Source organism: Podarcis pityusensis, assembly GCF_964106645.2.
Source record: "Podarcis pityusensis genome assembly, chromosome: 6".
Classification (NCBI taxonomy): domain Eukaryota; kingdom Metazoa; phylum Chordata; class Lepidosauria; order Squamata; family Lacertidae; genus Podarcis; species Podarcis pityusensis.
In genome coordinates this window covers 76,522,280-76,550,043 of record NC_138030.1, presented here as the reverse complement: position 1 = coordinate 76,550,043, position 27,764 = coordinate 76,522,280, and the positions used below count along the sequence as shown (strand labels likewise).

The following is a 27,764-nucleotide window of genomic DNA, read 5'->3' as shown; positions in this document are numbered from 1 at the left end:
TTTGTATCAAGTGAAGGTCGAGATCCTTTTTGAAGGCAGTGCTACATATTATACATCATAGCAACCTTACATTGACTTTCAAGAACATGAATCGTTGCAGCAAGATCATCCTTATCCATAAAAGGGTGCAGTTGGTGCACCAGATGATGTTGGTGGAAGCTGCTTTGTACCGCAGAGACCACTTGCGTAGCTGTAGACAAAGATTGATCACCACCACCATAAAGGGAAAATGCAGCATTGTTCAGGCTGAACTCCTACGCCCTGGTTAAGAAAAACAAAAACAAAAAGCCTTGCACTTACAGTGGTGCCTCGTAAGACGAAATTAATTCGTTCCGCGAGTTTTTTCGTCTAGCGAATTTTTCGTCTTGCGAAGCACGAAATCCCATAGGAATGCATTGAAATTCAATTAATGCGTTCCTATGGTCAAAAAAAGTCCAAACAAAGCCAAATTTGGTACAACAAGAGTTTATTACGTGCTCTTTAAAGTCACACATACTGTAAAGAGCATTTCAAAAATTGAAGGAACAATAAATTCAAAAATTGAAGGAACAATAAAAATCATAAAAATTCAGAAAAAAACCACACAAGCTTCCAGATTCTTGCAAACCCCTCCTCAACTGTTCCCCCAGCCACCCACCACACAGAAATTCAAATTCAGATTTTTTAAAAAAAAAAACAGAGTGGCCCAATGGTCACAAAAAATCATAAAAATGCAGGAAAAAAACCACAAGCTTCCAGATTCTTGCAAACCCCTCCCCAACTGTTCCCCCAGCCACCCACCACACAGAAATTCAAACCCAGAATTTTTTTTTAAAAAAAAACAGCAGAGTGGCCCAATGGTCACAGAAAATCATAAAAATGCAGAAAAACACACACACAAGCTTCCAGATTCTTGCAAACCCCTCCCCAACACCAAGTCCTTGAATTCCAAACACCCCAACCCAAAATCCAAAAACCCCCAAAAAAGTTTTAAAAGTTTAACTTATCAAATGGCTGCAAAATAAGTTTTGGAAAAGCTTCAAAAATCACCAAAGTCTTCAAAAACCTCAAAAAAGGCTACCACACCGCGTGCTATGAGTTGCTCCTCGAAGTCAAGTCGCAACTGCACCTCTTTAAGCAATGCATCCCGGGTATTAACGGTTTTACGAAAAAGGAAACAAACTTGCAAGACGTTTTCGTCTTGCGAAGCAAACCCATAGGGAAATTCGTCTTGCGAAGCAGCTCAAAAACCGCAAAACCCTTTCGTCTAGCGAGTTTTTCGTCTTGCGAGGCATTCGTCTTGCGGGGCACCACTGTATAGTACTTCCTTTTGAAACCTACAGGGAAGTTCTTAATATTCAATTTTCATATAGGATGGCCCTGTGGTTCCTTCTGATAGTTTGAGAACCTCTAGTCTTCCTACATGCATTAAAGCAATTCTCTGCACTTGCAGTTGCAAAATATGCCAATCCCTGTTGACTTTGCTTTTATATTCTATTTCAGTTTGTGGTTGTAATATTAATAATGGGTATATTCTACTTCTACTTTGCCATGCTTATTTCCTACGCAGTAGAAAACTTCTGTGATAAGATACCACCTTCTTCTGCTCAATGGTAATGAATGCCATGTTTGGCTATAGGAATTCTGAGACATGTTTTCTATTGCCAATGTCTCAACTCCAATATGTGTATACCCAGTCCTCCTTCAGTCTAATCTGGTGGTGGCCAACCTGTGGTCCTCAAGATGCTGCTGGACTTCAACTCCCATCTGCCCCAGCTGCATGGCCAACAGTCAAGGTTAATGGGAGCTGTAGTGAGGCAGCATCTAGAAGACCACAGGTGAGATGCTCCTGGTCTAATATCTCTAATCACAGGGGAACATGGAATCTCTTTGGGGATAAAACTGAACACCAGTTCTTAGAGTAGGAAGTGAACCCTAACAAATGACAAAGCCACTATACATATTTCATCTTGTGATAATATATAACAATAGTTACCTTGGGCATGGTGCAGTGTAGATTGATCTTTGCTTTGCTGCCAAGTGAGGCTGGTGACTTCAACTTCTAACAAAAATAATGTAAGAGGAGCAGTGCTGGATCAGACCAAACAGCTATCTGGTCCAGCATCCTCTTTCTCACAGTGGCTAGCAAGTTGTCTCTGGAGAGCCCCAAAACAGAACTTGAGGGCAATAGCCCTCTCCTGTTGTCCCCCAACAACTGGTATTCAGAGGCAAAGTCATGAGATGAGAATTCTCCTGGGTTCTAAGAGTGACATTCTTGGGTTCTAAGGTATGAGGTTCTCCTGGGTTCTAAGGTATGAGATTTTACTCCATTAATCAAATTTGTCTTCATCAAGTTGTGCTTTGGGATCCAGTGGCAGGAAATTACCGTATTTTTTGCTCTATAAGACTCACTTTTTCCCTCCTAAAATGTAAGGGGAAATGTGTGTGCGTCTTATGGAGCGAATGCAGGCTGCACAGCTATCCCAGAAGCCAGAACAGCAAGAGGGATTGCTGCTTTCACTGCGTAGCGATCCCTCTTGCTGTTCTGGCTTCTGAGATTCAGAATATTTTTTTTCTTGTTTTCCTCCTCCAAAACCTAGGTGCGTCTTGTGGTCTGGTGCATCTTATAGAGCGAAAAATACGGTAATTGCTTACATTGCCTCCCCCCAATTTGCTTGAGTTCTGTTTGTGAGGAGATCTAGCAATGTTTTTAAAAATGGCACTTGACTAGTTTTCCACAGACCTGGCAGTGTGTCAGAACAGTGAACTAAGAAGTCCAAACTAGGACAGCAAAAGCATTGTTCTTGTGTTCACGGCAGGAAGCTTGTTCTAATGTCTCTGACTGTTGGTTCAGTTCCAGAGCACTTTATTGGAGTTTCAGTGCAAGGGTGAAATAGTCAAAGCAAATGGATAAAGCAGAACAAAATGGAGAATAGCCAGATTCTAGTAACTATTAACTTAATGAAATGCATTATGATGAATGAATGATACAGTTATTTCAAAGAGGTACATGCGATGTTACACCTTCCCCCACCCAAACATTGCCTTGCCTACTTCCCAGCACATACTTGGACTCGTGATTTAAGATCCATAGTGATGTGCTAGTACCGTATCACACAGCACAGACAAGGCTGTTGTCCAAGAATGGATGGTGCTCTAGCAAAAATATGGCCATATTTCAAGCTAGGTTTTCACTTAAATTGTGTGGTGCAGATGTATCACATCTCTGTGTGGTTGAGGCCATGGATTTACGGAGATGCTCTGTTGTTCTTCCCCCACCCCCAAAATGCTTCATCGTTTGCAAAGAACAAGGTTCCTGGATTATTAACGTCTTCAAGCTAGAAATGCTTAATATTATTGAAGAGTAGAGCACTACAGTGGCCAAGCTGGTCTTTAAGGATCCAGTGTTTTGAGTTTGTCAGCAGCACATCTTCACATTCGTTCTCATTGATGCAGTGTTTGTCTACATACTTGGGTTGCAATGAAGAAGTAGATGAATTATCATGTGGTTGGGATGTAATATATGGCAATATTTACCCAGTATGCTGGATATGACTGAGAGAATAATAATAGAAACCTGATAGCCTTCATTCTTTTTAAGGCTGAGTTTTGGCTTCCATTTGCTGCCTCATATCGCTTTACCATCTATCATTGCCATTAATTTTTATGTATCATCTAATCTTCAGGTGTTATGTATATTCTCAAATATATTGCATGTAATGTAAAATGGCTTTAATGGCAGTCTGAGACCATGCACATGTTTTGAATATCAAACAATTAATTACTAGGTTTGTTGAACATTAAAGCTAAAGTTGCAGTTGAAGCAATTGTCTTAAACAAGGCAAACTAATAAAAATGAAATCAGTCTGAAGCGCAAGTTTCAATTATGGGCATGCTTTTAGAACAAAGCCTCTTGGCAATCATGAACAGTTCAAGTGTAGTCTTTGTGCACTGAAGCGTTGAGATTTCGCTTTGTCTCATCTTCCTCTTCTCTGTGGCCCAAACAGTAGCTGCAGAGCCTTGGTTTATTTACTTCATGTGTACGGCTTGCTCCTCTCTGTTGAGTCCACTCAGCTTCACCAAACTGTGGCGTGTTTAAAACTGGAACAGTTGGGGGCACATAGAGGCCAGGAGATAAGCATAAGTAGAGTTTGAGGGAGGCGACAGCCACAACTCTGCCACAACTGTAGGGCCTGAGTGTTTTTTCTAAAGTGGGGGAACACTGGTAAGAAGGAGCTATCTGCCAAAGTGAACTCCACTGCCATTACTAAGGAGAGAATCCAGTAGGGACTTCGTCTGAGCTCAGAAAGCACTACAACAGTGTTTCCCAAACTTGGGTCTCCAGCTGTTTTTGGACTACAACTCCCATCATCCCTAGCTAGCAAGACCAGTGGTCAGGGGTGATGGGAATTGTAGTCCGTAAACAGCTTGAAACCCAAGTTTGGGGAACACCACAATAGAAGCTTCCTTCATGCTCAGCTATCTGAATCCTAGAGTATATTTCAAATATGTACTATAATCTGTAGTAATTCTATGTAATATATACCGTATTTTTCGTCCCATAGGACGCTCCGTCCCATAGGACGCACCTAGTTTTTTGGGGGGGGAAATAAAGGAATTTCCCCCCCCCTTTATTTCCCCCCCCCAAACCAGGTTGGGGAAACCGAACCAGGTCAAGGAACAGCGGGATGGTGGCGCTGCGCCTCCTTGCTGTCCCCCGAGCTTGTGGGGCTGGCCGGTGTCTGTCCGGCGTGCGGGGCACTCTGCTTCAGGGCGCCCCTCGCGCCGGGCGGCAGGCTGCTATCCGCAGCATAGACAGCCCTGCGGGACCTCCCGCAGGGCTGCCTAGGCTGCGGATGTGTTCCCGAAGCACCGGGCGCTCTGCTTTCAGGGCGCCCGACGCTCCGGGAAGCAGGCTGCTATCCGCAGCATAGACAGGCTGTGGATGTGTTCCCGAAGCGCCGGGTGCTCTGCTTTCAGCGCGCCCGGCGCTCCAGGAAGCAGGCTGCTATCCGCAGCATAGACAGGCTGTGGATGTGTTCCCGAAGCGCCGGGTGCTCTGCTTTCAGCATGCCCGGCGCTCCGGGAATCAGGCTGCTATCCGCAGCCTAGGCAGCCCTGCGGGAGTTCCCTAGGGCTGCCTAGGCTGCAGATGTGTTCCTGAAGCCTGGAGAGCGAGAGGGGCCGGTGCGCACCGACCCCTCTCGCTCTCCAAGCTTCAGCGAAAGCCTGCATTCGCCCCATAGGACGCACCCAGATTTCCCCTTCATTTTTGGAGGGGAAAAAGTGCGTCCTATAGGGCGAAAAATACAGTAGATATGTAAGTGCTGTGTGAGAGAATTCAGCAGCCAGGTTGCTCACTGGGGTGAGAAGGTTTGAGCATATAATGCCCATCCTGGCCTGACTGCACTGGCTGCCAATTAGTTTCTGGGCCTGGTTAAAATGCCACCTGCTCCCCTATAAAGCCTAAAATGGCTCAGGACCACAATACCTCAAGGACCACCTCTCCCCATATAAACAGACCTGAACCCTGCAATCATCATCTGAGGCCCTTCTTCATGTGCCTCCTTCATGAGAGGCCCAGAGGGTAGCAACATGAGAAGAGGGCTTTTCTTTGGTGGCTCCTTTAAAACTGTGTTGGGGGGGTTGTTTTTGTTTCTAAGTATGTTACATATTTTTGTGTTTTAATTTTGTAAACTGCCCTATGATCCTTGGATGAAGGGCAGTATAGAAAATTGATCAATAAATAGAATAAAATAAATAGATACACTTGGTACAGAAACCTCCAGTGACTCACTATGTAGGATGGACATTGGGTTGCTGAACTAGAGATGAGAATTTGGTCCCTAGCAAGGGGGTGGGAAGAATATGGCTCTTCCAGGGAACAGGGGAGCTAAGTCAGCAGCAAAAGAGTAACAGAGCCTGGGATTAAAATATATACTGCAAGCTCCACAGTTCAGTTCCTTCAATCTTGACCCCCGACCCCCAGCTGGACCTCGTTTTCAAAAGATGCTGAACTAGATAGACTGTCAATTTCATTCAGCAGGACTGCTCTTATGATTGTGTCTTTCTAAAAACAAAAAAGTACCTTCTGTATTGAAGTACTGTATCCTAGTATCTGTTTTCTTTGTGTGATTATATTTATATTTTTCAATTCACTAAATAAGTAGAAGACAGAACGTAGTATCTAAAAGCAATGTGGGTGCGTGTCATCTTGTTCAATTTAGATTTTTTTCCTGGCTTGTGTTTTACAGGATCAGTTCGACAATTTAGACAAGCACACACAGTGGGGCATTGACTTCCTGGAAAAATATGCAAAATTCGTTAAAGAAAGGATAGAGATTGAACAGAATTATGCAAAGCAATTGAGGTAAGCTTTATTTTACAAGTTCCATTTCCCTTCAAACTTCTATACCTTTTAAACTGTTTTGGTGTTTTGTTTTTATTTCCTAATTATATTTTTAGTTAAAAGTAGTTCCCGTACTGTAGGAGAAATCGAATATGCAAATATTGTTGTCCTGGAAAAATAGCCATACTTGATCCACGTAGCTAAAATCACCTTTTCTTTTCCATCTGAATTGGTTACTCCTTACTACAGATTCACGGGCAACATGATTTTTTATCCCCCTGTTGCAGCAAAAGTAGAGACATGTTTGTCATTCAACACAAGCTTGCAAGTAGCATAGCATGCTTTGCAAAGCAAGCAAGGCAGAGATGGACTGTCTTGATCAATATGCATTGAATGGAGGAACCCCTTAACTGTGTTACACTGAGGACTGGTGCTGTTGCTCACATTTCTTCCATTATGGTTGCTATGGGGAAGGGTGCTCGAAAAACCTCTGAATTAAAATTCAAGTGCTCCCTTATTTTCTTTTAAGGCTGTAAAGCTTATCTGTGTGTAAAGGCGTAAATATACTCGCATCCAGAATTGCTTTGCTGCATCCACTGCAGCTGCTTTGTATTGCTGAAGAGGCAAGCTGTGTTGTCTTTTGTGCTTCCGTCAGCATGTGGTGCAAACATCAAAGAAACCTCAGCATTTTCCTCTACTATCTTCATTTTCATTTGTGGGTAGGCACCACTGGCCACCTTTGGAAAGCAAGGGGAAATCCTGTTGCTCTAGTTTTTCTAGCCAGTTCCCCTTGCATGTACTGGGAACTGTAGACATGTTTCTCCTGGGTGAGTTGTAAGAGGCACTGAGCAGTGACCCTACTCTGGAAGAAACCCTTCTGCAGTACTGCATGGAGACAGCCTCCCCCTGAGTCAAAACAGTAGTGCTGAAGACTTCTGTTTTATGTAGAAGCATAGAAGATTGGCAGGGAATCTTGTAATAGATTCTGGAGACCCAGTCCTTTAATATGCACAGCAAAGCATAGAACAGGGGTCAGCAAGGTTTACCTTGCCTGGGCCGGTTCACTCCAGTGGAGATCCCTCCGTGGGCCGGATTGCACGTGCGCCCGTGATTGTCTGCGTAGACATGATTTCCAGCGTCTGTGCAGATGTGATTTCCTGCGCTACGAAAGCAAGTCCCCGCAACGCGCTGCACCAGTTTAGCGCAGCGGGTGGCTCGGTTCAGGGGTTGCTCGTGAGCTGATTGAACGACCCCTGTGGGCTGCTTGTGGCCCATGGGCCTTAGGCTGCCGACCCCTGGCATAGAATCAAATTATTTGACCCATTGAAATGAATGGACAACATAGTAATGTTGATTCATTTCAGCTGGTCTGCTCCATGAGAAAAAATTAGTTGACTACCACCTATCATGCCTTAGCAAACGAAGCTTCAATATTCTTTTCTTGTTTTGACACATGCAGAGTCTGTATCTCTGTATTATCAGAATTGCAGGAAAAATAAATGTAGAGCTGCATAATAAAGTGTGTGCACTGCTTTTCTCTACCAGTTTATTGAGTGGCCTTTTGGCTGTGAACTTTTCCACATGGAACTTAACCGATATATTTTAAGCCTCTTTTCCATGAACAGTGTAAACAAGTAATCCGCTTACATGTATTATTTTCTGTGCGGGGGTCCATAGGTAAAAAGCGACAACTGTTTTAAGTGTATGCGTATCTTAATCTTCGGTGTTAACTGGTCTACTATATATGCATTTTTTAAAAGACTTCACCTTTCAAGTAACCTGGGCTTGTAGTTTCTTCTGAAATGGTAGTAATTTGGGATGTATGCCGATGTGCTCTATTTTTACTTCAATCTTGTCTTAGAAGCTAGTACTGTAAAGAAAAATTGGGAATTCCAAGATAAATAATGGGGAACAGTCTCTTACCTTCTCTGTCTGCATTCAGTTGCAAACAGGACCTGACTCCATTGTGGGGGTTTTGTTTTTGTTTTGCAATTATCCATTCTAATCCTAGATACATAAGGATACATCAAGTTATCAGCTGTTGTTTATGATTAAAGTAGCCAATGTTGATTTAAAAGGGGAAACAGTTTGTTCTGTTTACTTCCTCTCTTGACTACAGCTAAGTGTTCTAAAGGCTAACTTACTTTCTTCTTATAAGCAACTGTTGTTGTTCTTTTCACATTAATACTCATGTCCTGAGTGCAGCTTTGTTGAGCTGTATATATAAACGCTCATCTTCATAATAACCGAGTGGCTAGGAGACAAAAGTTTTGCGAATTTGCCTGACTTCTTTTCTCTGAAGAAATGAGTAATGTGTATTCCATATTCTAGATTTCCAGTCAAGGACAATTCCGTTGTAACACGATACAGCAATGTATCTAGAGGGAATTCCTTGATTTGAAAGCTGAAGAAAGTTGCTTAAATGGCTTGATTATCTTCTGCAGTGGGAAACTATGTAATTGTGCACAGCCAAATGAAGATTTAGTTACCTAAATGACTATATTTAGAAACTTGGCAAGCTGTCTGGATGCTCTACTAGTTTGAATTCTAAATTGGAAACAAATGGTCACGATGTGGGCCCTTGTTTCTGAAGGCTGTTCTTCTTTAATTGAAATTGAAAACATAAGATGTTGATTATTATCCAAATGTAGATGTGGCAGACTTTCCTTGAACAACTGTGCAAATGGACTCTTATTCAAAAGAGTTTCTGTGCTGAAAGTTATTCCTCCCCATTATTATTTACAAAAGTTTTTATCGGAGGTAGAATGCCTTTGTTTCATGAACAGAATGCTGCAGCTAGCCTGGTGACTGGAAGCAGCTTCCGGGACCATATAACTGGTCCTAAAGGATCTTCACTGGCTCCCAGTACGTTTCCGAGCACAATTCAAAGTGCTGGTGCTGACCTTTAAAGCCCAAAGGGCCTTCGCCAAGTGTACCTGAAGGAGTGTCTCCATCCTCATCGTTCACTGAGGTGAAGTCCTCTTCCAAGGGTCTTCTGGTGGTTTCCTCACTGCAAGAGGTGAAGTTACAGGGAACCAGGTAGAGGGCCTTCTCGGCAAGTGGCGCCCTCCCTGTGGAACACCCTCCCTTCAGGTGTCAAGGAGATAAAGAACTACACAACTTTTAGAAGACGTCTGAAGGCAGCCCTGTATCAGGAAGTTCTTAATGTTTGACGTTTTACTATGCCTTTATATGTTCTGTAAGTCACCCAGAGGGCTGGGGAAACCCAGCCAGATGGGCCGGGTGTTGTTGTTTAGTCGTGACCGACTCTTCGTGACCCCATGGACCAGAGCACGCCAGGCACTCCTGTCTCCCACTGCCTCCCGCAGTTTGGTCAAACTCATGCTGGTGGCTTCGAGAACACTGTCCAACCATCTCGTCCTCTGTCGTCCCCGTCTCCTTGTTCCCTCCATCTTTCCCAACATCAGGGTCTTTTCCAGGGAGTCTTCTCTTCTCATGAGGTGGCCAAAGTATTGGAGCCTCAGCTTCTGGATCTGTCCTTCCAGTGAGCACTCAGGGCTGATTTCCATCAGAAATGGGCCGGGTATAAATAATAAAATTATTACTATTATTATCATCATTATTACATGCAGTGCGCAATCCAGCCAAAGCTGGTTCTGAAGACCTATTGATTTCACTGAGAAAGTTAAGCAAGTGTTTATATTTCTTCCAGTGAAACCTAATTAAATACAGTGGCGGTGACAAATTCTTTTTTCCATGGAGGATTCTGGAGATAAGTCAGGACACCACTGTGAAAAAGGCCCTATTTTTAGTCACCATTCAGCTATGAAATGGTGCATCTGATTCATTACTATGTAACAGTACAAAGTGAAATCCACTAGTTAGCGTTCCTTTTCTTTTGTGAATGCAGTAGATAACAATAGTACTAGAACTCTGATCATAACCATTTAAATTAGATTTGTGACCATCACAAACTAGAAATCTCGGGTGAGAGTTCCATATGAAGTTGAATCTGAACAAGCAAAAATAGTACAGCTTCTATCCAAATTTTTTTGTTTTAAGTGTTCAAATCCAAAGATTCCAGGGCAATGTACAACATTAAGAAGACGTCTTACAGAGCATAATACTAAAAACATAATAAAAAGCATTATACAAAAATAATAATAAAATAACCATAACAGTCTCTGCCCCCCGCCCCCCAGCTTTAACAGGCCATAGATTATTTAATGGCCAACATCCTGGGTAAAGAGGAATGTTTTGCCTGGTACTTAAAGATATGTAATGATGGTGTCAGGTGAGCCTCTTTAGGGAAAGCATTCCACAGGCGGAGCCACCACAGAAAAGGCCCATTATAATGTTGCCACCCTCTGAATCTCCTGAGGACTTAGAGACGGGCCTTGGGTGACAAACACAGGGTCCAGGTCGGCTCATATGGGGAGAGGCAGTCTTTATAAAGTATTGAGGTCCTGAGCCGTGTAAGGCTTTATAGGGGAGTGGGTGGCATTGTGGTCTAAACTACTGAGCCTCTTGGGCTTGCCGATCGGAAGGTTGGCAGTTCAAATCCACGTGGCGAGGTGAGTTCCCGTTGCTCTGTCCCAGCTCCTGCCAACCTAGCAACTCAAAAGCACACCAGTGCAAGTAGATAAATAGGTACCGTTGTGGCGGGAAGGTAAACAGTGTTTCTGTGCACTGTGGCACTCCTCACGGTGCCCCATTGCACCAGAAGTGGTTTAGTCCTACTGGTCACATGACCCAGAAAGCTGTCTGTGGACAAACGCCAGTTCCCTCGGCCTGAAGTGAGATGAGCGCCACACCCCATAGTTGACTGGACTTAACCGTCCAGGGGTCCTTTTCACCTTTGCCCCCTTTACCTTTATAGGTCAACACCAGCACATTGAAACTAATTGGCGGCCAGTGCAGCCGGGCCTGGATTGCTAGTTGCCCTGGTGCATTTTTATGCATTGCAGCCTTTTTAGGGATTTAGTGCCAATACTACCGTATTGCAAATGGCAGAACCTGGATTAGCTGTCTGCATGGCAATTAGTAATCTGCAGTTGTGACCCTCCCCCACTGTCAGTCCAGTCTGTCAGGGAGTATGCATGCGTGTGCTTTCCTGGTAAGTATTTTCCATTCTTATCTGCAACACACCAGAAAATCTCTTCAAAAGACTCTCTTGTGCAGTTGCCTGGTTACAGCATTATTGTTTCGTCTCCTGAATAATAATGAGTTAGATTTTAAGCCTTCCCACTTTGCTCAGCTCTGTGCAGCAGACATAGAGATTAAAGATGGATAACGTAACGTAGAAAGGTATGGCTTTAGGTAGCTTAAGAATGACATTTCCCTCTTTTTGGCCAGATCTATCGTCGTCTACCTTTAGTATATGTTTTCCCAAAACAAGCAATGTAGTCCAGTATCTAAAAATTCTTTAATATATTCAGAGTGCTGCACCATGTCATAATAAATCTAATATTTATATTATTTGGCAATATGATTTTTATTATCAAAATCTCAATACTGAGACTTCCTGAAATATGGAGGGAAGCATCAGAATCATGTGCTTTGTCATAACAGTGTATCTAGTAGGTGGGGAAACTGGTGAGATAATAAATACCCAACAAATTCTACGGGGACACATTTCATAGCAGGCTGCAAAGCAGGGGTTGGCAACCTAAGGCCCACGAGGCTTGTCTAACCAGCCCATGGAGACCTTCGCTGCCTGCTTTTACCGGCGCAGCGTGGGGACAGTCTTCTGGGTTGATGGCTCCTGTGCGCATGCGCACGGGTGCTCCTCCGACCCGGATGTACACCAGAAATAGCGTGCGCACATGTGCGGGACGGCGAAGCGCCCGTGCGCATGTGCACACACTATTTCCAGTGCATTTCCGGATTGGAGGAGCGCCAGAAATAGCTTGTGTGCATGTGCACGGGCGCTCCTCTGACCCGGAAGAGTGCGCATGCACACACGCTCCGGCCCATCCTCCAACGGCCGGAGTGTCGACCCACCCATCCTCGGATAAGGTCACCAAACTCTGCTGTAAAGGGTTGTGCCTACCTCCCCAGAACCTTTTTCACCATGGGAATGCTTTCAGCTGGGGTTGTCAGCCACCTAAAGGTTTGTTAAAACTGATTTATCATTTTCGTCTTTGCCACTTTGTCAATTACCTAGAAATTTGGTGGGTGGGATGGGAAGGTGGCATGGGGTGGGGAAACAGAATAGAGTATCCCAAAGGAGGGTGGCTGCCTAGCTGAACAGGAGCACTCCTGTTCAGAGGTAAGGCTACACTGCAACATTTTGTTGCCGGTTGCTTTCTATTAACAAAGCCTCCACAAAGGTGCCTTTTGAGATACTAAAGGACGTGTTAATATAATGTATGACCTAATGAACAAGAGATACTACTTAAGAAAGGTCTTTTAATAGCTGAAAAATTGTTCCCCTTACAGTAACATATCAGAACCCAAGGAGCCTTGAAAAATAACATAAGTGTCCTTAGCATTCAGACTTGCTGATTAAAATTGTCTCACCCCCTCCAACCTTGATTTATCAACAGACTAAGCTGATTAAAACTTGCATTCTGAGTTACACCATTAAGGAAGGTAAAAAAACCTAACAAGCTCCTTCTAAAAATAACTTGTTTTTGCAAGTAAAATCACGGCTGCAAAATGCACAGGCTGTTACGGCTCAGTGCATTATTTGTGTAAGGTAACTTCCCTGTTGTATATTACTGAAGCATGAGAGTATAATCTGAATTTTTAAATGCACAAAACTATAGCCCACTCAAATTGCTGCATAATAGTGAACTCTACTATGTGCATTCAGCGATGACTCAAACCTTTGGGATGCTGGAATACCAGCAGAGAATCTGGAATACCAGCTGAGAATCATTTACATTTTATTCAGTGGTGCACATTCAGTGTTGTTAGGTTACATTGGTCCTGTTTAACAGGGCTGTCTTACACATATGCGGCACAGGCCCCCCCCCCCAGGTTGCCCAGTCCCAGGCGTGCAGGAGGGTGGAGCCGCCCGTCCGCCTCAGCATCTCACTGGCTTGGTCGCCCCTGAACTCCTGGTGCAAAGCGGCGCTCCGACCAACGGGTGGGCTCTTCTCCAGACTCAACTCTCCGGCCCTGGACTCTTGGCCTGGCGCCCCTGAGAGCCTGGGGCCCGGGTGCCCTGCACCCCTAGCGCTTATGCATAAGACGGCCCTGCTGTTTAATTTGATATGTTACAAGTGCATGGTTTTCTTCCACACATGTGGAAGATGGAATGTTTCATTCACTCAGTTCTTTCTTCAAGTGAACGAAACAATATAGTTTACCTTCTATCCCTGGCAAGCACGTACTTGGTTTGTTGAACATTAAAACTAGCCTATTATTTCCAAGCCGTTGTTGTTGTTGTTGTTACAGCAGGGTTGGTGCCTGTTTTCCCCCAAATAGCATTAAATTGGAACATTGTCCTACCTTCCCCTTAGTATGTAAGTGTGAGCATCCAGATAACCTTATTGTCTGTTCCTTGTGTAATATATTTGGAACCCCTGCCCTTATCTTATATTTGACATTCCTCCTGAGCCCAGTAGGATTGGGTTTGTGGCACCTTACATTGACTGTGGACCAACTAGGTTCTCATGCTTCTGGCTTGGCTGTGCTAGTTCTTGGTCACGGAAAAAAAGCAGCTGCACAAACAAAGCGATTTGTCAGAAATTCAGAATTTTCCTGGGAAAGTACTGTCAAGTTTGTATTTTCCCCGAGGATGAAATTTACTTTGGCATGTTTGTGTGTGTTGTTGTGTTTCCGGATCTTATAAATCTGCTTGCATCTGTTCTTGACATCCATTCCATTCTGATAAATTCCAGAAAGTCTTGCTTGTGTAGCTGCACCTTCTTTGCATTACATGGTTGTGTTCCCATTATCTATATTGCCCTAGAAACTATTTGGCACTTACATAATGCCATTAAACAAAAGTGTGATTTGTGGGAGTCTTAGCTTTGGAGTGGGCCTTCCATACTGCAATAGTAGGGTTTCCTAAATTTGTCATAGCCAACTGACTTCCCCTTTGGAAAGAAAACCAATTTACTCCCATAAGGAAAAAGGGAACTAAACATCACTGTTTGCTGTGATGTATCATACAGTTCATTCTTTAGTATAACCTAAACAAAGCTGTTAGCTTTACATTTCATATACAGTCTTACCTTGGTTTTCAAACAGCTTAGTTCTCGAACATTTTGGATCCTGAACCCTACAAACCCGGAAGTGAGTGTTCCAGTTTTCAAACGTTCTTTTGGAAGCTGAACATCCAGCAGGGCTTCCGCGGCTTCCAATTGGCTGCAGGAGCTTCCTGCAGCCAATCAGAAGCCATGCTTTGGTTTGTGAAAGTTTTGGAAGTTGAACGGACTTCCGGAACGGATTCTGTTCAACTTCCAACTGTACTATTATTATTATTATTACTAGTAGACCCAAGTGCTTTTTGAAGAGATGGGTTGAGAACCCAGATCTCTGGCATAACAGAATACATTTTCTATCATGGCCTCTTAAACTGAATGTGTTAACCATATGTTAACGTTTAAATCAAACCATCTTCCATAGTTTCCCTTTGTGGGGAAAGTTTCCTATTGTCATCAGCTCTTTCTATTTTTAAATAACTCAAAAACCTCTTTATTTCTTCATTGCTAACTTCTGTGACTTTTCTTTCCCTGGGATTATGTGAATGTTGTAGTGTTTAGACGCAATATAAGTTTTATATACCCAATGAGTATAGCAAGAGAGTTTGACTTTAAGGTTTGATAATAAAACCAGGATCCGTAGTGGGACTAATAGCCCAAGGGGAAAGTTGTACAGAAGTTTAGTTCCATTCTTTAATGCATCGCTTGGGGAAAGAAAATAGATTTCCTGCTGAAGAACATGAAATATATACATTATTCCTTTGTGGGAATATTTGTGGGCAGTGAAGTAACTTGAGGCCTCTGGAATCCTTGGAATTCCTGCTGAACTCTTTAAAATGTATTAAACTAGGCATTCTGTTACTGCTGCTGCTCTTTAACATCATCTGGAGAATAGCCTATTCTGTCTAGCTGAAACAAGGCATCTTTTTACCATACTGGAAAGAGGCTGCTAAGAAGTATATTATAATTATTCATTAGAAATTAATTTGCAGTGTCTATAGGACAATTCTCATTCTCCACACTCCACTTGTGTGGTAGTAAGCTCTCTCGCTCTCTCTCTTCTCTCTCCCCCCCCCCCCCAGTTTTTGGCCCCCGTCTTTGTTTTAGTCGTTCTACTCTGGATAAGCATAAGATAAAAACAATAGGTTGGCTTTGTTCCTAGTTGCTCAGCGGTGGAACAATTTTCACTCCTTCCTGCTTGCAACATTTGCGAGAATTCAGGCACCCATGTTTATTAGTACCAAGGGCATTGTGCATTTATTTTGTCCAGAAACGGATAGATATTAAAACATGCACCTCACTTTGATGCTTTTCGTCAATCACTTCATTCTCTTGTACGACAGCTCCTCAACTTATAATATTGTAGGCAGGAAAATAAGCTTCTTTTCTGTTTTGGTTTCTGAGAAGAATAAATTGTGACTGTTTCATTATCATAAACTACATCTTTAGCGTGTACTCCGGGATCCTTGTTTCTGATAAATTATTTATTGTCAAGAAAAACATCTTAATGTTGTGAGGAATCGAGGTATATTCTGACGGAGGTGCTGGCATTCAGAAATGATTACATCACAAGGTGTTTATTGAAGTAGATCCTCTTCACAGGAGATATGTGAACTGTAAACTGAGGACAAAGGGCTGTTTTCTTACTCACCTAGTTTGAGACTGATCCTTAGACAAATACTAACAGAAATTTATTAATGTCCTTATTTTCTTCCCTTAACAGAAATCTGGTGAAGAAGTACTGTCCTAAACGTTCATCCAAAGATGAAGAACCCAGGTAAAATGAACATTAGTTTTCTATTATCTGTCAGGAAAAGAAATATCACAGTGTTCAATGACTCTTATTCTCTGGAAATACTTTGAACGAGGGCCTCCGTCCTAAATATTTTTACATATCTGTGTACCTTTGTGATAGGCTGGTGTGTTTTTTTACCTCCACTTGTGTGGTAGTAAGCTCAATTTAATTCAATAGGACTTGCTTGCAAGTAGACCTAGTTAGGATTGTTCCATTAATTTCATACCAGCTTACATTAGAGTTTGGTTTTTAATGACCAAATATAAGGGTTGTCTCTGTATTCAGAAATCAGAAAGCGAAGGCATTATTAATACTTTCTGCACTGCTTTCCAAAGGATGTTGAATATTTAAGTTTTGAGATCGTGTTTAACTCTTCTGAGAATCCCTAGCATTATACCCATGTAGCTTTGCTGTGAATTCTAAGACTTGGTTCTCACACACAACACAGCAGATGAGGAAGTAAATTAGACTCTGGGCTGTACCACATATTTTAGGTAGGAAGTAATGGCTGAATGCTCCATACAAAAGAAATTCCATGTGCAGAAAACTGGCATATTGGGAAGAATGCTAGAATTCTTCTCCCTTGGCATCTAGTTTTCTTTATGGAGTTAATCAGTAGTATTCCGCATTACAGTGGTGCCCCGCAAGACGAATGCCTCGCAAGACGAAAAACTTGCAAGACGAAAGGGTTTTGCGTTTTTTGAGTCGTTCCGCAAGACGAATTTCCCTATGGGCTTGCTTCGCAAGACGAAACGTCTTGCGAGTTCTTGTGAGTTTGTTTCCTTTTTCTTAAAGCCGCTAAGCCGTTAATAGCCGCTAAGCCGTTAATAGCCGCTAAGCCGCTAATAGCTGTGCTTAGAGATTCGCAGAACGGATTAATTTCGTCTTGCGAGGCACCACTGTACTACTCTTCATGAGTAGCCCCACTGAAGTTAATGGACATGGCTAACTTAGGTTGAGAAATTTCAGCGGATCTGGTCTAAGTAGGACTTGGTTCAATATCACCAAGTGTTTCATAGGGAGAATGGCCGAACCACACAATCCCCCATCCGGTATCTGAAATAGGTAAAGTCCAGAAGTCGTTTTATCTCCTCATTTTTGCTGTTTTGCCAACTAGACCTGAATTCATTATTTTAGCAATGTTCTTTTTGTTGCATTTCTAGACACCAGCCATGGCACATTAATTTTCTTTAGCTCAAAGCCAAACTTAAGTATGGTGACACTTTGCAGTGTCAGCGCCCCCTGATTAAAAGGCGGTGAGTTGAGTGCTACAAAGTGTTGTTTTATTTTTGGAAAAGGTTCCTTTCTGAAGCTGTACATTGAAAACTACTATAGAGGAACGCTGCAAAGCTGTATGTCCTTGTCAGTCTTGGCTTGTTGGGTGGAGTAACTTTCTCTCTATTCTGTACTTTATATAGTTAACTGTCTTTCAGCATAGTATAAGGGAGAAAATAGCAAACACTCACCACCACCAACCTACTAACATTGATTGCTTGGCCATCCTTAACACGGGGGGGGGGGTGTGAAATTTAGGTTATTCCATTATTACCAGTGTGGACAGCACAGGAAGCATCAATTTTTTTCAGATGCCCTGGTCAGAGATTGTTCAAGGCTGATTTTACAATTGAAGTCCATCATTGAAGGAAGACGGTATTCACTGGCTTACAAGAGACCAAATTTGGTCATCTAGCCCAAAATCCAATTATTGATGAGATTTAAGTTTCATCAGCCAAACACTATTTCTCATGGAAGATCATTTTGAGCCCCTCTGCTTCATTTTAACCTTTTTTTTTAAAGAACAAAACAAAACACAAACCTAGATGACAGGACTTCCAGAAGCTGATATGGAGCTCAAGACCTGAACATTTAAAAGAGATGGCAAACATTCCACAGGCTTATGAGGTCTTATACAAAAATAAAAAAAATACAGTGACATGTTTGTTTGTTTCTCCCTTCCATACACATTTTCTCCCCTTATTTTTTCCTCCTTCTTCCCACCCTGCTCCCCCCTTTGTTTTAGTGCCAGCAATAGTGTGGCACCCTTCCCCTCCAACCCAAGAGGTGAGCAGGCAAACAGGCAGCTGTCTTCAGAGCTGGTAGCAAACTTGTTCAGTAGATCCATCCATCGGGGTGCATAGGAGTGGCATGGTTGGCATGTTCCACCCTCAAGATCAAGCAAAATCATCTCTGCAACAAGTTCAGCTTCCCAAGCCTAGGAAATTAAGTCCTTTCCTAGGCTCAGTCCTTCTTCCATTTCGCATCTTAGGAGATACCACTATACTGCAGGGCTTTCCAGGTAGTGTTCTTTATTCTTTTCTACCTTTTGAAATCTGTTTTCATTTTTTAAAAAACAACAACCAATGTGCGTGAAGAGAAGTCTATTTGGGGCATCTCCACTGTGCATCTTTCTGCAATTCGTTTTATCAAGGTTGTACCCCATGCTAATTGTGACATGTTTTATGGTCCGTTTATGGAACAAAAGCTGTAACTTCCGGATAAATAGAAAGATGACATTTGTTTCCCTCCTTCTTCTTCACTGTGTATTGCCAGGTTTACCTCATGTATAGCCTTTTATAATATCCTTAACGAGTTAAACGACTACGCGGGACAGAGAGAAGTAGTAGCAGAAGAACTGGGACATAGGGTATATGGAGAACTGATGAGATATTCCCATGAACTCAAAACAGAAAGGAAAATGGTAAATCACGAGGGGTTCACAATTGTAGAATTTATGCGATTATTCTTTTCACTGTTATCAAGGTCTCGTCTGTTGGACCAAATCTTCTTCGGTGTAGTAGTGGTGCACAAATTTGAATTGCATGGTTTTTTTCCATACTTCTGTGACAAGAGAACAGTGTACCACAAAAGCACGCATGCTTCTGAACAGAATGAAAGGCCACCCAATTTAATAAAGCATTGCTTGCTATGTTACCTTTTAGAATGTTAGTGTTTGTGCAGTCCATTCCTCCAGGTGCCTGCTTAGAAGCCAGTCGCACTGCACAACATTCAGGAATAATGGCTTGTCTCTTACTCGGGTGTGTTTTAGGATTGCAGCCTTTTTTATACTTCGATTGTATGCCTCCTCAGGTGTTATGGAGAGTCAGAATACAAACGACAGAAACAAATAACTTTGTGTTTTTTATTCTGTGGACAACTGTTGTCTGTTGTAAAGGCATTTAAAGTACAGTCGTACCTTGGTTCTGGAACGCCTTGCGACTTGAACGTCTTGGCTCCCGAACGCCGCAAACCCGGAAGTGACTATTGCGGTTTGCAAACCCTTTTTGGAAGCCGAACATCCGACGCAGCTTCCACGGCTTCCGATTGAGTGCAGGAAGCTCCTGCAGCCAATCAGAAGCTGCGCCTTGGTTTTTGAACCTTTCTGGAAGTTGAACGGACTTCCAGAACGGATTCCGGTTGAGAACCAAGGTACGACTGTATCTTTTAATTCTCACATGTTGGTCTGAGAATTAAAACGTGTGTCACAGCCCAGAGCCATGCATTTAAGGGAGCTGCACGTGCATTCGCTGGTCTTTGCCACTGTACGCCAAGTTATTTTTATTCAGATTATAAAGTCATGAGCCTGGGACCTGGTAGATTTGAATGTTGCTGTCTGGTGCTTAGAAAATTTTAGGTGCTTTTAGAATAAAACGCTACCTAATGATACCGTTATGAAGGTGCTGTTGAGTTTTAATAGCTTGACTCCACCAGGCACAGGAGATGCGGTATCAAAAACTAAAAGACAAACCCCCACTGCACTCATGGTGCACTTTTCTTGTGCACATTTATAATGTCACCATAGAAATAAGGTAATATTTTCAAGTAGAACTGATGTTTGTCCAGTTGTTTCACTTTAACAAAATGGGTGGAAATCCAGTTCCTTCTGCTGTATTTCAGTAGATTGGAGAGCAGTGGAAAGTGTGGAACGTTTTTCTTTTGGAGGAAGCAATGAGCATTGTGGTTTGCTGAAACAGGTTTGTTTCCTCCATGCAGTAGTGAAGAGGAAATAAACAGACCCAAGTAGGTTTACTTTGAGGTGCAAACTAGGCCACTGTTGTTGTTCGGGTTTCTTTAGTACATGCAAGTAAAAGACTGTAAATGCCATATCAGATTTTGAAAGGAAAAGAAATTAAAACCCTCTCGTCGTAATTTCGCAGCACCTTCAAGAGGGTCGAAAAGCTCAGCAGTATCTTGACATGTGTTGGAAGCAGATGGATAATGTAAGTTTTCTTCTCTCTTCTGCCCCTATCTTTTCCTGTTTACTTTTAGGATTACAAAGTTTGGTGGGCAATTGTTAAAGAAATTAACTGAAGATTAGCTTTGTTATCATTGTTATCTTTGTTAAATAGACCAGATAGATTGCTGTGTTTGCAGAGATCATAACAGCCCATAACTTCTAAGTGTGCAACCTATTGCGCAATTCAGTGTGCAGCTCAGCAGGAATTCTGCCTTGAAGGATTTACAGACTTCAGCTATGTCAGAATTTATTGAAAATGCCTCCCAGCTCTATGATTCTTAACTTGGTTGCTGAAATCAGCCCCCAGCACAGTAGAATGGCAGATCTAAATATACGTTGCTTTCGGGATCTTTTAAAAACAAGTGAGGATTTTGCAAGTGTCTTTTATTAGGCTTGAATTATAACTTCAGTGTTCGTTTACATTTTTGTTTGGCTTTGCATAAAAATCAAAATGAACTATGTAAGACAAAACCTCACTTTTGTTTAAAAGTTATCAGTCATAGTATACTAATAGAAATTAGTGGGATTCCACCATATTAAATAGTTCAGTGAGAGCAAGTATATGAGTGTTTATATGGGTATACACATGTCAACTTTAGCGTGTCTTTTTATAGTAATTTGTAAAAAACCCAACAACAACATGATGATGTTACCATTGCAGAGTAAAAAGAAGTTTGAGAGAGAGTGCAGAGAAGCAGAAAAAGCACAGCAATGTTTTGAGAGACTGGACAATGATACTAATGCCACTAAAGCAGATGTTGAAAAGGTAAATATTATTATTATTATTATTATTATTATTATTATATTCCTATTACGGTATTTGCATTTTTTCAAATAATGCTATCTTTTTAAAACTTAATGTGCCAGCCAAGGGGACAGTGAATCAATGGCTGCATTCAGACATCATGTTTTGTTATTCTCCAAAGGTTCGGAGGATCAGGAACAAATTCTGTGTGTACGTGTCCCAACACCACCACCTTCATAGGGCCTAGTTTATTAGAACGGTTTCTCATTTGATCAAGTCACGGTTTGCTGTTACATCTGAATTGCCAGAGCGTGGTTTGTTCAATCTCTTCAAACCAGAATCGCAAGCCACAGTTTGCTCTTGGTTTGCCGTTCTGTTTTGGAGGGTTTGCCAAAGCCATAGTTTGCCGATTCAGAAGTAGCAGAGAACTGTGGCTTGATCGACCAGGACGTTTTGTCCAGTGGAAGTTGCAGTTTTCTGGATGGTATCATCTTGGTTGCCACTGGTGAAAAGAAAAATTTAGTGGCTGAAATAGGAACTTTCAGCAATATGGGGTTGTGTGCCGTATTTGTTGTCATTTGAAATGAATGGAATTGTACAACTAATGTTGGTGAGACAGTCACATATTGTCTCTCTTTCTATATGTGTACATGGCAATTCCTTATTTTTGGTCATTTTAAAATGTTTTGTTTGAGAATAGCATGGAGAGATGTACATGCCCAGCTTAAAAGATGCTTTTCTCTAAATAAGAACAAGCTACTACAAATGTTTTGGAGTGGTTATGAATGTTTATAAAGAGAAGTTTATATACCTTAGGTTGTATTCAAAGTCCTGTGGTTCCTCCAATCCACTGAAGCATATTTGGGTACAACACGGGGCATACACAGGGGAACAAAAGGTGGAAAAGTCATTCCGCTCATGCATTTATATAGTTGAATACTGTCTACTGATCCTGCAAATGCTAATGTAAGGTAAAGGATACAAGGGCATCTCCAGGGCTCATGAAAGGTGGTGGCATTTCACTTACAATGACCATGTTGCTAAGTAAGATTTTGTTTAAGCAGAAGACTTCTAGAAAACACTGTCATTGAACTGTCTCTTATTAGGCAAAGCAGCAATTAAATCTCCGTACACACATGGCTGATGAGAACAAAAATGAATATGCTGCCCAGCTGCAAAATTTCAATGGTGAACAGCACAAGCATTTCTACATTGTCATTCCTCAAATCTATAAGGTGAGCTTTAGATCTAAATTTTGTTTCAATCTTTATTTATTGCATTCTACTGGGTGCCCAAAGTACTTTACAATTTTAAATACATGGAGGGGAAAACATTATTTAAACTGCTAAAAGTGTGACAGTGACTTCTAAGCTCATTCCCACTGCTGCTCATCACATGATTTCTAGGCACAGGTCAGAAATGTTTTCCTTTTGTTCCTTCGCTTTCCCCAGGAAAACCCACTGTTTAGTGCTGAATCAAAACAAACATCAGTCTGAAGAAAACTCAATTGACGTTTGTTCCCATTCAGTGCTAAACAGCCACTTTTCCTGGGGAAAGTGGCAGGAAAAACCTTTTGGACCCATGCTTAGATTTGAGATGGTTTGAGAACACTGCTGTAAACATAAAAATTATAAATGTTTTATCAGCACCTGTTCTGCTTTAATCCTTCACTGTTAATTTACATTAAACTATGGTTATACAATATTTGAAAAGATATTTACAGTAGCATATCATTTGTCTTGCTTCCTGACATTCCCTGTTGTTTTAAAATGAAGTAGATTATTGATTTCCATTCATTTGCTGCTCCTGTATACTTATTTTTAACTTTGCAGTATTCAGTTGCTCCCACAACTCCCTGGTTCTAATTTCCTTGGCACTTAAAATTCTTGCCATTGCTAAAATATGTAGTACTTTTATTTGATATATTTGTGGAACAAAGCAACCATGCAGATAAGGGTTGAGATGGTGAGGGGAAAGAAAAAAGAAAATAAATCCTTTATTACGTTACTATAGTCCCAAAATCATTCACCTTCTGGTACTTCCACTGCAAATGATGAATATCGCCTTTTCTTTCTGCACAAAACTAGCAATTACTTTCTCTGGTTTTCTTCATCATTTTGAACTTCCATGGTGACTGTGGCCATATTATCATTATACACCTTTAGGCGCCAGGCAAAAACGTTTCTTTTTAACCCGGCCTTTGGTTGATCTTGTTGACATCCAACACCCTTTTAGAATGTGGCTTTTGGAAGTGGGGGTTATTGGGTTATTGCGTTTGGTTTGATTTTATATGTTGTGGCCTTGTTGTGAACTGCCCTGAAACCTCTGGGTATGTTGTTGTTGTTTAGTTGTGTCCGACTCTTTGTGACCCCATGGACCAGAGCACACCAGACACTCCTGTCTTCCACTGCCTCCCGCAGTTTAGTCAAACTCATGCTGGTAGCTTTGAGAACACTATCCAACCATCTCGTCCTCTGTCGTCCCCTTCTCCTTGTGCCCTCCATCTTTCCCAACATCAGGGTCTTTTCCAGGGAGTCTTCTCTTCTCATGAGGTGGCCAAAGTATTGGAGCCTCAGCTTCTGGATCTGTCCTTCCAGTGAGCACTCAGGGCTGATTTCCTTAAGAATGGATAGGTTTGATCTTCTTGCAGTCCATGGGACTCTCAAGAGTCTCCTCCAGCACCATAATTCAAAAGCATCAATTCTTCGGCGATCAGCCTTCTTTATGGTCCAGCTCTCACATCCATACGGTGGTGTATAAGTTGAATAAATAATAGTGGCATAGATTGCAGCTATGGAGAATGTTACCCAGAACAAGTAAGCAAACAAAAAACAACGCATACATCATCTGGCCCATACATCTCTAAGTATGTATCATTGTTTTTAAAAATGAGTTTGTATGTTTTGTGGAACTTGTGTTCCTTTTAAAAGCAAAAAAGCCTTCACAGCTACCTTTTTGCAAGCCAAAGTTTCTCATTCCTTATATTAATTTTTTAACTCGGTTTCCCTCTGTTTATCCTTCGCTTATGTTGCAATCTGTTCAAGGGTGTTCTCATTTGATGAACCAATAGAAAAACTGTTTGTATTAATCTGCACCCAGCCTGATATATGCCACTTACCCAAACATTGAACTTCCCTAGTTGTGTCCCATATTAAACATTCCTTCACTAATATTATGCTAAAGGGGAAATTTCTGATGCTAGCACTTCTTTTTAAATCTATCCCAGGTTTTTAAACATGTGCCAATAACATAATTGTATCTGTTACAACAGTTTTTCCTAGTACTTCCATTCATAATAAATTCTTTACTGTGGTATTCATTGCTGTCTCTTCCATTGGTCTATATAATAAGAGTTTTTGTTCCTAAACAAAAGGACTCCAGCTCTGCAATAGCTCCATTAAATCCCCCTCTTTCTATGCCTTATAGCTTACATTTTTAGGTTCCTTAGCTCTTTTTAACATTCCATATAAATACATTGTTTCTGCCATTCTTGAATAATTTGGCCTGAGATTTTGGAGCAGGAAATTTTGGCAGTGCACAGACTTTTATTGTGTTGGTTCTCCCCAATAAAGACAGTTTCAGGTTTTCCCCATCTTCATATCTGTTTCATTAGCATTATGCAATTAAGTTCACACAGATCCTCTAGATGTTTTCTTTAGCATTGGGTTATTGGCAAGGGAAGTATAATGTTTGCTGAGGGGCACCTACACCCTTGTGCAAATTAATTGAAACAAACAATGCAGTTTAGTGTACAAAACTCACATATACCTGTACAAAACTCACATATACATACATTAGTAACGGATATGACCGCCGCTATTTTTAAGCAGCATTTGAAGATGGTTTGGCATGGAGTTTACTAGTTTCGAACAGTCACTGTTGATTTTCGGATCCCTGTACCACACTTGAATCAGCACCTGAATGAGCTTCTCCATAGTCATACAGTCTGCAGCACGGAGGCGACTTTTGCATATAGCCCACAAAATTCTCAATGGGATTTACATCCGGGGAATTCCCTGACCAATCAAATACCTGCATTTGCTGCTCTGTCATGAATTTCTTCACCACTTTCAATGTGTGACAGGGGGCTAGGTCCTGCTTCAATATCCCAGTATCGTCAGGATACCTCTTTTCCAGCTCTGGAATAACTCTCTTTCGTAGAACCTCAATATATTGTGGCGAGCGCGTCATTCCTTCTATTGGCTACAGGCTTCCGACACCATAATGATCAACTGATTTTTCGTGTTTGTTTTAAGTACAGGATTACAAGTAAGATAGAAAACATCCATTGTTTCAATTAATTTTCACAAGGGCATACATTGTAGCAGATGGGGCATCAAGTGGCTGAAAGAAGTTACCTCTTCTGAGCTCCCCCCCCCCAAAAAAACCCAACCCTGAGTAGCTACGTCAATGTGCTCTCACACCTGGTGGTTCTGTTGTTAAATGCCAGGTTAGAGAACGATATTCCTTGCCAAGAAACCTATTTGCCTGGCAGCCAGATGTGAGCTACAACTCCTCGTGTTGGGCCAGAGAGACAGAACTGCTTGTGGTGGTCTTGCAAGACTTCAGGGACCATACCTGGTCCGCCTCAACTGCTCTAGCTCAGCACTTCATGGTCACCGTGACAAACATGGAGCTGTCTCAATATATTGTGGGGCCAACACATATAAGTCATCCCCTCAGTCTGGTTTTTGCAATGGAGCAGATGAGGTAGCTGTCAGGGGAAAGTGTGCATAGGATTGCAGCCTCTGGTTTCTTTCTGAGGTTCTTAACCACATCCCCCAATTATTTTGGGTTTTTTCTTCATCTTGTTTTAATACAGTACCGACAAGCCATTGCAAATGAACAAAATTCCACTGGAAGGCTATCGTAACATTTACAAGGAAATACTCTGAAGGAAAATCATGTTTGCTTCATAAACATGAGCAAATTTTCAACAAAATATTTGTTACAAGATAATATAGAACCTGCAGCAGTAAAGTCTGCATTCCGTACATGTAAAAACGAGCCTTTTATTTATGATGTAAAATGAATCTTCTATAGATGACAGGTAGTTAAAACAACATAAAACATTTATAAACAATAGTTTTTCTCAAGCATAAAAATAAATAAGTAAATGAATGAATCTATTACTAACTCACTATGAAACTGAAAGTGGAATCTTTTCATTGCCTTGCAGATGCTAAAGAGGGAAGGGAGCCCTGGTCTTATTTTCCTAACAGGAAACCGTGGTTAGGTTAACCTAACCATGGGTTCAGTTAAAATGAACTTTGGTACACTCCTATGTCACACCAAGCCTAGGTAATGGTTGTTTATTAAATGATCTGGTACAGGAAAGCAAACTCAACAAATTGGTGATGCTTTAAACAAAATTGGGAGGAAATGTAGCCCAAATATATGAGTATCTGTATAGTACTGTATTGTCATAAGAATACTCAGGCTTTTTCTTTATAATTGTAGCATCTTCAGGAAATGGATGAACGAAGAACCATCAAACTTAGCGAATGTTATAAGGGGTTTGCAGATTCTGAGCGCAGAGTTATCCCAATAGTCTCGAAATGTTTAGAAGGAATGACTGCTGCAGCAAAATCGGTTGATGAACGCAGGGTAAGTTGACTTTATTTTGTAGGATTCAGATTATCAGTGTAGAACTCATTGCTTTGGAAGTAAATCTAACTAATTGTGGGTCTGCTCATGTCCTACCAGGCAACTAGGCAAGGAATTAGGCTGATCAAGCCTATGAAACTTGTGTTCCATGAAGCCAAACCAACAGAGGGTTTATCAAGTCTCTTGCGTGCCATAACTCTCTGGCAGACAGCTTTGTTGGGTCATGAGACATAGTGCAAGTAATTGTGGAAAGGAGTCTGTGTTTTATTCAGACTTTTTTTTTTTACCCATTCTCTCTTTAACCTCTCTCCCTCTTCCTCTTATTAATTTATGATGCCCGAATAATAGATTACTTTATTGATTATAGATTATAGATTACTGTTGATTATACAAGTCTGTTCTTGCAGACTTTGTTGTTAATCTTGAGATGAAATTTCTTCAGCAGTCTGAGTAATCCCAGGGTTTGGGACTTCACCTTGGCAGCTTATGCATTTCTTGGATGGAGGTACAGTGGTGCCTCGGGTTTCAAACACCTCAGGTTACAAACACTTTGGTTTACAGACTCCTCTAACCCAGAAATAGTACCTCGGGTTAAGAACTTTACCTCAGGATGAGAACAGAAATCACATGCTGGCAGCACGGCGGCAGCGGGAGGCCCCATTAGCTAAAGTGGTACCTCAGGTTAAGAATGGACCTCCGGAATGAATTAAGTTCGTAACCAGGGGTACCACTGTATATACAAAAAATTCATTTCGGATGTGATGGGATGTGGAGGAGCGGGATGCTCAGGGCACAAGCATTGTTTGTTCTCTCTGCAAATGCCCTGTAAATGCCCTGTAGATGGTAGTATGCAATTTCCCCTCTGTAAACGGACTTAATTCTTTCTGGAAGATCAGTAATTTCTCCTGCTGTTTTAAGTTACTCATTTTTCATCTGCT

General features: G+C 41.7%; 1 protein-coding gene across 4 annotated transcripts in view; it reads left to right on the top strand.

Annotated features, from left to right (window-relative positions):
• FNBP1L (formin binding protein 1 like) overlaps positions 1-27,764 on the top strand; it is a 69,669-nt gene that overhangs the window by 19,515 nt on the left and 22,390 nt on the right. For 3 of the 4 annotated variants that reach the window (XM_081010891.1, XM_081010892.1, XM_081010893.1), the window contains exons 2-8: positions 6,234-6,349; positions 16,169-16,222; positions 18,791-18,938; positions 20,395-20,457; positions 21,136-21,240; positions 22,326-22,454; positions 26,680-26,826. In XM_081010891.1, the coding sequence (XP_080867017.1) occupies positions 6,234-6,349; positions 16,169-16,222; positions 18,791-18,938; positions 20,395-20,457; positions 21,136-21,240; positions 22,326-22,454; positions 26,680-26,826 (762 nt within the window). Of the gene's footprint in view, positions 1-6,233; positions 6,350-16,168; positions 16,223-18,037; positions 18,537-18,790; positions 18,939-20,394; positions 20,458-21,135; positions 21,241-22,325; positions 22,455-26,679; positions 26,827-27,764 lie in introns of those variants that run through there. The other variant, XM_081010894.1, reaches the window with a different exon arrangement.